This window comes from Tachypleus tridentatus, chromosome 6, assembly GCF_004210375.1.
Source record: "Tachypleus tridentatus isolate NWPU-2018 chromosome 6, ASM421037v1, whole genome shotgun sequence".
NCBI lineage: Eukaryota > Metazoa > Arthropoda > Merostomata > Xiphosura > Limulidae > Tachypleus > Tachypleus tridentatus.
This window is the reverse complement of record NC_134830.1, coordinates 92,121,800-92,131,086: the sequence shown is the minus strand read 5'-3', so window position 1 is coordinate 92,131,086 and position 9,287 is coordinate 92,121,800. Positions and strand designations below refer to the sequence as shown.

Here is a 9,287-nt window from a genome sequence, read left to right as displayed (position 1 = left end):
AATGAAGTTCCCCAAGAGAAAATTGATGAAGTTTAACATGCAAAAATTTAGTATTTCTATAAAACAAATCCAAGAATAAAAGAAAAGAAACTGGACAACAGCTGAAAAAAAACAAGTTGATATAAAAAACAATTTAATGTAATCTTACCCCAGTAAAATGGTCAAGATAGCAATGTAAAGCCTCAAAGTAAAGTGTAAATGTGATAGCAAGCTAAGGAGAATAGTAAAAGACAAATAGGACAGGAGTAATAATAAAAGAAAAAGAGAAAGTCTAGAAAGAAGGAAATCCACATTGGGAGCAGAAACACAAGGGATAGAAACACCAGAAAAGTAGAAGTTCAACACCAGGTCACAGAGGAATAATCTTACATTTTAGAGAAGATGTGGTAATTGAATCAACAAAAAGAAAAGACTGAAAGATTCTTCAAGATTGAAACAAGATGATCAGAGAAGGAAAAGAAGGAAAAACACCTTACAAGTCAAGGTGCATGGATGAAGCTCATTTAAGAACTAGCAGAAAACAACTGGAGTAGAGACAAAACATCACATACCTGAATTTCAAGATCAACCAAGTTCAACAGTGGGTATTACCTTTTCCTAGACAACAAAGGCAGAAATAGAAACTAAAGCAGGTTGTAGAAGAAGAATGCTGATAAAATATGCCTGAAGAGAAAAGAGGCTCATAAAAATGTGCAGAAGCAGAAGGCTCTGAGTCCTTAGGCATGAAATGAACCAATAACACTACATACAATGGTAATCATACTGTTTACTACACGTGTAACTCCATTCACCAATGAAGAAAAGAAAAAACAACACCCGACAGCACTGGGTCAAAAACAAGGAGAAACAGTCCTCCCAAAGAAACTACATTACAGACTTTGAAAGATGTTTTTTAAATCTCATAGTATGATTAACTCTTTGTCACTTGCATATCCTTTAAACTACTTTTCGCATAAAGTTTTTCCGAGTTACATTCAAAATTAAATAAACAATTCACTATTAATTCATTTGAATGAATAAGCATTAATCACATATGTATCAAGTTTTATAGTATCTAAGTTTTAATTCAATTATTTCAAAATAATCTTTTAAAAATATACTTAAACTTCAGTTTTCATATATTTCCTTTTTTGTTACTTAAAAAACAGAACATCTACAGTGCAAATGTACTGTCTATACACTAAACTACAAGTACAGAGCTATTTACCCATTTCTATTTCAAATTCCTTTAGGTCAATTTAGAGATTTTAAGAAAACTACTTTCACTTCTGATAGTAGTTACAACCACACTATACTTAGAACTCAGATTTGTAAGCTACATGTTAAAAATGTTTATGAAATAAGTACAAGTAGAAAGAGCTGATTTTGAGTTACAATCTATCAATGGTTAATTTAAAACTGGTATAGCAGAAAATATTAGCTAATAATGCATATTTTAATAGTATATACATTTTAAGATCTTAATTCGATAAGGCATATTTTAAAAAATCTTGGATTTTCTCTAAGTATCTTTTTCTGTTTTATTCATTACACCTCCAAAAAGTATGAAATTCAATGTAGATTATTCACTATAAAATCATCAACACTCAAACAAATAATTTTTATAGCCTACATTTTTTTTTTGGTTACAGAGCTACCAAATGGAAAATCAGACTCCTTCTCCCACACCCATCTGTCATGTCCTCTCTTTTCAGGATTTGTTAATAGTTCTCTCTTACATTTAATTGTACATTACCTATAATCATTAGAAGGCCAAAGTCTTCATCTATCAAGTGACACAACATTCATGTTGTATTCTGATGAGATAATTGTCATTTACACTTGTAGTAGTTTTCATTTCCACAATAAAGGTAACAACTAGCTGGATTAATTTGCAATAGCTCTTGTCCCATAGTTAGAAAGTCAGAAAAACTTGATTGTTAAAGGAAATTGCCTGCTTTTTGCATGTTACCAGTCTTACATTATTTGGTTCATTATTTAATTTATTATTACCATTAGTACAAAAAAAAACAGCTAAAAGCTAAATTAGGCTTAATTAGCATTAATAATATAATAAAATGTCATGAAGAACACAAGTGAGAAGCTTGGTGTAGCTCCTGGATAATGTAATTTGATAGTGTAATGAGAACTGCACATTCCCTGAGGAATTCCAAGTTCCTGCAGAAAAGGATGGGAGAATGTCGAACCCACACAAAACTTGAATCTCCTGTCCATTAAAATATTTTTAATAAAAATGAGCAAATAGCCACGTAACCCATATATATGAAGGTCTCTCAAAATGCCATACCTCCATGTTGTATCATAAGCCTTCTCAATTTCAAAGAACATTGATACAAGATGTTGTCATTTGAAAAAGGTTTCTCTGACTGATGTTTCAAGTCAGGTCAGGTGGCTCATGGAGGAGCACTATCATCGGAACCCACACCAGGTGGGTGAGAGGAGGTTGTATGATTTGAGGAACCAAACAAGACAAGCACTAATAATCCTCTCTCTGTCTTACAGTGACAGCTCGTCAAAGCAAGTAGACGGTAATTTGAAGGAATCTTGGGATCCTTCCCAGCCTTAGAGAAAGGTAGCACAATAGCCTGGTGCCAGGCATCAGGAAAAACATTCTCCTGCCAGATCCAGTTGAAAACAATCAGAAGAACTGCAAGTGAAGCAGGAGATAGATGGCACAGCATTTCCTAGTGTACATCATTAGGTCCAACCAATGTACTGCAAGACTGATGAAGGTCATAGAGACAATCAGCTCAAAAGGAAAGAGCTGATTGTTCTGCCCGAGTCTTGATGAGTAAGAAGCAGAGCTAGATAACTGGCCAAAGCTTTCACCTAAAGTATCAGCAATGCTCTGGGTATCAGCTACTTCCTGGCCATCAGATAGTAAGATTGGGAAAGGTACAGAATTATATTGCACACTGACCTTTCAAATCTTGTCCCATATGACTTTGGGACTGGTGGTAGAAGATATGCTGGTTGAAAACTTAATCCAAGATTCCTTCTGTCTTTGATGTCTTATCCAGTGAGGGTTTGGAATGTATGGCCATACCCTGTAATTAAGATAGCCTACTGTGATGTTGGCAGGTGAATGTGGTTATGTATATGTCAGAATGAGGATATTGGTTGGCATCATAATTCCATCTTTGCGAGTGAAGATAGTCTCACTGCAGAAACACCTTGTGTGGAGAAGCCAGCAAGAATCTCTGATTTGGGGATGTTCTTCAAATGCCTCTCAACAATAATTCTTCCTGATGAATTCAAAGTAGCATGGTGTAACCTCAATTGGTATATCCTCATTTGCCTTTGAATGCAAGAGGAGTTCATAGTGTTGAGATGTGGATGTTTCCACAAATATGTCACTAGAGTGAAGCTTCTTTACTGACTTAGGAGAACCAGTCCCTCTAGTCCCTTCTGAATGAAAATGGGAGACATTTACCCTGAAGGTTTGTATGAAAGAGAATATAGTATAAGAAAATGAGATATAGGTGCTGCAGATGTTAAAGGTTGCTGCTCAGATTCTTCACAACATGGTCATTTACCTATGGACTGTTTTTCACTATTTTATTTAAGTTTTTATTTAGAGGATCCATAATACAAAAGAAATATTTTGGTGACCACTGAACCTACCCACCATGAAGCCCTATGAAGGGATGCACTACAATGTCAAACAAGGACACTGTAGCAATGCCAGGGTTTTATGAGCACTATACCCACACATCAACATTAGATACTATGTACACAACACCCATTAAGAACATCCAACACTGGTACTTGGTTGACTCTAGCCCAAGTGGACCAGCCAAATTACCTAAGAGGGGCCACCCCAAGGCTGCCCATTTACAGGAATTCAAGGCCAAAGTGGTGTGTTACGGTTGAACCCTTCAATCACCAGGATCCTCTCCTCCCCTACCCGGGTTGCCATGCACCGCAAACCAGGTGGTGGATGTTTAGATCACAGAGGAGGTAAACTGAAAGAACAGAACCTTCCCAGAGAGGTCCCCTCACCATGTACAGGAATCTACAACGAGGGTCACTTGTATGTCAAATTAGAACTGAATTTTAAGTTTTTTTAAAGGTTTCTTTTGAAATAAAGGAATTAAAAAATGTATATAACATAAAAATTTGAATTATAGAGTACATTACAAAACTAATTTAATTGATATACATTAATAGTTAAGTTGTTTAATTAAATTGTAAAGGTAACTTGGTGACTTGTGCAGAAAGGAGTTTCAAGGGGGTACCCATGTCAAAATGGACAAATGTGTTTAGTCAGATAAATAATCAGTTATATCTTTATTTCATACGTTACAGAAAACAGCACTAACTGATTTATTTCTGTAGCAAAGTAACTCTCCTGATGCATTTTCACAGCCATTTTACTCAGGTTACCCCACTTTAGTCAACCTTATTTAATTGATAGCCACTCAAGAGCAGCATTTATTTATTTAAAGTGGGTTCTAGTAGAGTACTCTGCCAACTGGGGAGCTAATTAGTATATATGAATTCAATTAAGTTTAAATGTGTTTCAACTGAGTAAACTGAGATTTTGTTGGTTTAATTAAGCTTATGAAAAATATACTAAGTGTTTTATGGTGCTAATTAGTTAAGATGCACTTAATTTGAAAATTAAAGGTTATATATGTACATATATTTAACAACCCTATTCAACACATCAATGTTATAATGTATTCTTGTGTGTTTTGCTCAGAAACACATAGCAATATACAAAAGTAACCTTTACTCTTGAATGCATAGAATAAATAGAAAATCATATATATTTTAATGAAGTTAAACAGTAAAATAAGTAGCATCACAAGGAAGGACTGCATTAAAAATAGCAAATCCAAACCTCTGACTAATTATATTAGTTTGTTATAACTCTAAAACAGGTCAAAACAAACACAAAATAAACAAAAATGGTGTCTCCACTGAAAAGATCTCAGGGTACAAGCTACAATGTGGGACTATGAAATGTACCCTAGGTTTTGGAGGTTACTGCAGACATAGAATCTGCACTGCAGTGGGGATACACCTTCTAGCAGTCTTAACATCCTTTCTCCAGTCTCACATAAGAAATAAAGAGTAGTAATACATATAGAAATAGAAATTAGAAAAGTGAGATGTGACTGCTCAAGCCCACAACACTCCACATCTATATCATCCTTCACTGCCTGCAGACAATTGTGGGAAGGTGACTGCTCTCCCAAATTGAAGTAATTGAAATAAAAAAATAGTAATAATAAAGAAATGAGGTACTACCATCTGGGGCTAAGTAAGATGAAAACTTCTCTTCATGTTAGTTAGCATTCCAGCCCTCAATATGGAAGAAAGGCACTAATTGACAGCACAGCAAACTATACCAGCATGAAATGTCCCATCCAGCTGTCCAAACAAACTAGTATAGCTCTCAACCACTACCTATTCCCCAAATCTACTGCAATTATCATACTCTAAACAAGCCTTTTTATGTGGCAAGATGTACATCCATATAAAGTAGTGCCAAGTTGTTAAATAACCTTAGTATTAACTAAAAATAGTTTTTAGAAATTTTAAGTACAATTTCTCTTATTCTTAGTTTTTATATTTATTTAATACATTCTGTAATAAATAAAATTATTGCTTATTTTACCTAACCTAGCCTTACTAACCTAAAGAGATATCTATTTTTACATTTTAGTTACTTTTATAATAATAATAAGGAATATATATCAAAAAGATGAAATAAATTACACTATTCTTTTTCATGCTGTTGACTGCAGATAACTCTTAACCCTACTTTTTTTATACTAATGGAAGTGGTGCATTAAATAATTTTTATTGAATTAAATAATAACCAAATAACAGACAAATAGCATGCAATTTCCTCTAACAATCATAATTTTTTCTGGCTTTCTAACTATGCAACAAGAGCTGTTACAAATTCATCCAAGCTAGTCTTGACAGCAAAGCCTGTGCTACAAGTGAAGTTCACAATTATCTGTTCAGAAAACAATGTAATATAATACATCACTTGATGGATGAAAACCTTAGCTTTCTATAGGTTAGAGGTAATGTATAATTAAATGCAAGAGAGAATTACTAACAAATCCTGAAAGAGAGGACTTGACATCAGTTTGTAGCAGGACAAGTCTGATTTTCTATTTGATAGCTCTGTAACAAATCAAAATTGAAACTTTCAAAATGTACGGTTTGTCTGACCAATTACAATTTTATTGTAAGTAACTTACATTTAGCTTCATAGGTACTGGCTGGAGGGGTGGTGAATACAATAAAGTTCCATAGGGAAAATGTGTCACATTTGTCACACAAGGGGAAATCAGGATTTTTTTAACTACTGTCTTACACAATTAAGCACTTAAAATTTAAATACTATTAAAATAAGGATTATTGACTAAGCTTTTACACTATACTAATTGTTATAACATAAACAAAAAGTTGTTTAATAAAATTTTGAAAGTAAGATACTAATACCCTATGTCATGCATAGTAAAGGATACCCATGGCAAAATGATTAAGAAGAAGCTAGTTGAATATTTTTTGGATAAGAATTGGGTAAAGAAAGACTGGGCAATGGAAAAGGGAGATGTTTATGTAGTTTAATAGAGGGTAGTATAAAAGTATGGGATAGCTTGGATGGGTCAACTGCCCCTTATTATTCCTTAAAAATAAAAAGTAGTTTGGAGTACAGTGTGAATAAAAATTAGATTATATACAGAACAAATGGGCACTTGTTATTTAGAAACATAGTAAAGGATGACCTTTAAAGACTGTATATTCTTCTCTCACTCCACCTTTTCTTATATTCTTATTAAAATTTTTCTCTATTATGTTTACACAATTTAATATGTTTTTGGTTATCTGTTTACTGTACCTTTCAGCTGCAGCTGCTAGTGTTTGAATCCTACCCTGTAATGTATTTAAAGCATCTTCTAACATATCTATTTCTGTTGCCTTAGAGAGCAGATCTTCATAATGGTTAGAGACCTGAAACAATCAAGAAGGAAGTAAATTCAACTACTGTATTATTCAGATGTGATATCAAAATGATTGTTGTGTTGTTTTTTTTTACTTAATTTTCAGATTACCATAGCTTTAATAAATTTACTTAGTAAATTAATTCCATATGTTGACTAAACAGAATACCACCATTGTTTTTAAAATATACAGTAATCCCATATAATTATTGTGTAAATTAAATAACTGATAATAAACAATGAAACCATCTTTTACTGTCATTGCTAATGGAAATTATATCTGTAGTTTAAACATCACAATTGCATTTAAAAACAATTAAGTAGGCATTTAGCCAACTTCTTTAGGTATTGTTTGGAGACCAACATTTGCAGACAAATGCAACATGCTACTGTCATGTAACCCCAACACAACCAATTTTGACATTCAAAGAAACTGTGAAAAAAATGAGAAAAACTGAAAATTGTCTATATTAGTCCTTAGTATCTACAAGAAGGTATCTTTATACCAAATTATATACAAAGTCTATAAATAGTTTATTAAAACTCCAAAATGTGCTTTCCTCTATGAAAAATTGAGCAAAAAACAAAAATCCCAAAATTTTCTGTATATGTTTGGGACTGGCAAAGAGTACCTTTGTTCCAAATTCTATATAATCTGAACAAAACAGAGTAATTGACCAAAATCCCTATAATTAAAGGTTTGTTTAGCCTTTTGACCTCCCACCCCTAAAATTCCTAAAAATGGGCATATCCCACATTTTTGTATCTATATGTGTGGAACCAGTCAAAAAATATCTTTGTGTCAAATCCCATGCTAATTGGACAAGATATGGTAGAATAATTTTCAATGAAATCTTAAAATTATGCTTTATGTGGCATCTTGACCCATTAATAATTACTAAAAATTGGTAGGTTCACTATTTTTGTTTGTTTTTATACTGGGAGTTTCCAAATTCCAAGTAAATTCTAAAATATTGCTAAATAATTAACCATAAACTTCAAAATTCTACTTTTTTGTGAGCTCTAACCCCTAAAAAGATTCAAAATAGGCAAATCCAACTTTCTTAAGGTTATGTGTTCGGAGCTTGAGAAATTTGTATTTGTGCTAGTTTCAATTTGATTGCAGTAAATATAACTACACAGAAGCCAAAAATGAATATTTTGAGCTGTTTGATCTTTAACCCCATACAACCCCTAAAAGGGCCTAAATGAAAATAACTGAAAAGTTTTCTGGCATATTAGACCCAGGAAAAACCCTATCAAGTTTCAAGTTAATTTATCAAGAAATGAAGGAATGGTAATAAATTGAAAAGTGTTTAGAAGAAGAAACAATAGAAACATGGTATGTCTCCCTGTGGAGACATAATATTAAATAAAAAATCTCAAACCTCAAAATATTTTGCAGCCATCTACTTACTAAATAGTAAGCTTAACTAAACTCATGTTAACAAACATTGCAGCTGAATAAACCCAAAGTATGTCAAACAATAAGGTACAAATTCTATTTTAACAAAGAATCAAACATCAACAAAATACCTTTCCTAAGCTTTAAGAAATTAGCATTCTCCATTTGTTCCATACTATATATATTCCTCTGTCTAAATAAACTACTTGTACCTATTAAAAATACCATGAAATTCCATAACCTTATTACTGTGTTAAGCTTGTAATAACATTTTCTTTGTTACCCATTCAACCCATTTCTAAAGTGTAGAAATTATCTTATGTCTTCTCAATGAAAATAATTATCACTTTCAAACAGATATAATTCAACAGACTTTCACAATTCACAAATGAAAGAAACATTTATAGAAACTATAAAAGAAAATCTTAAACTTATATATTTACTCTACTCTTATATGATAATCTAATTCTTGTTCAATTTAATCATATTTGAAATCTTTCTTTATAGCTATTTTCAAAGCTGTCCTTCATTAGGAAATGATCAAACCACTTGATGTGACACCATACCAAGATTTCAACTAAGATCTGTATGAAACTAATGAAAATGCATAAACATCAAGAAATATATAAAGGGTGATAAGTTTTTAGTAAAAAATGTTAATTTTTGAGACCAGCATAAAATTTCTAAATAAATATGTGGATTGTTTTGGTATAGGCAAGCAGGAATGAAAATATGAAATTTTTTTCCATAAATTATACTAAATATTAGAAAACAAAATGTTGATCCTAAAAAGTTTTGAATTAAATGTGTTAAAATATAGTCATAATTAACATTTAAAATTGACTATAAATTTTTATTAAGTGGCAAATAAATATGAAAAGCAAGAGGAAAGTTTGTCTTTAGATTTCAGA

General features: G+C 32.2%; 1 protein-coding gene across 5 annotated transcripts in view; it reads right to left on the bottom strand.

Moving 5' to 3' along the window:
- LOC143253045 (conserved oligomeric Golgi complex subunit 5-like) overlaps positions 1 to 9,287 on the bottom strand; it is a 94,232-nt gene that overhangs the window by 63,795 nt on the left and 21,150 nt on the right. For 3 of the 5 annotated variants that reach the window (XM_076506151.1, XM_076506152.1, XM_076506155.1), the window contains exon 3: positions 6,869 to 6,981. The exons of the other annotated variants lie outside the window; for them this stretch is intronic. In XM_076506151.1, coding sequence (XP_076362266.1) covers positions 6,869 to 6,981 — 113 coding nt within the window. The remainder of the gene's footprint in view (positions 1 to 6,868; positions 6,982 to 9,287) is intronic. 5 annotated transcript variants of the gene reach the window in all.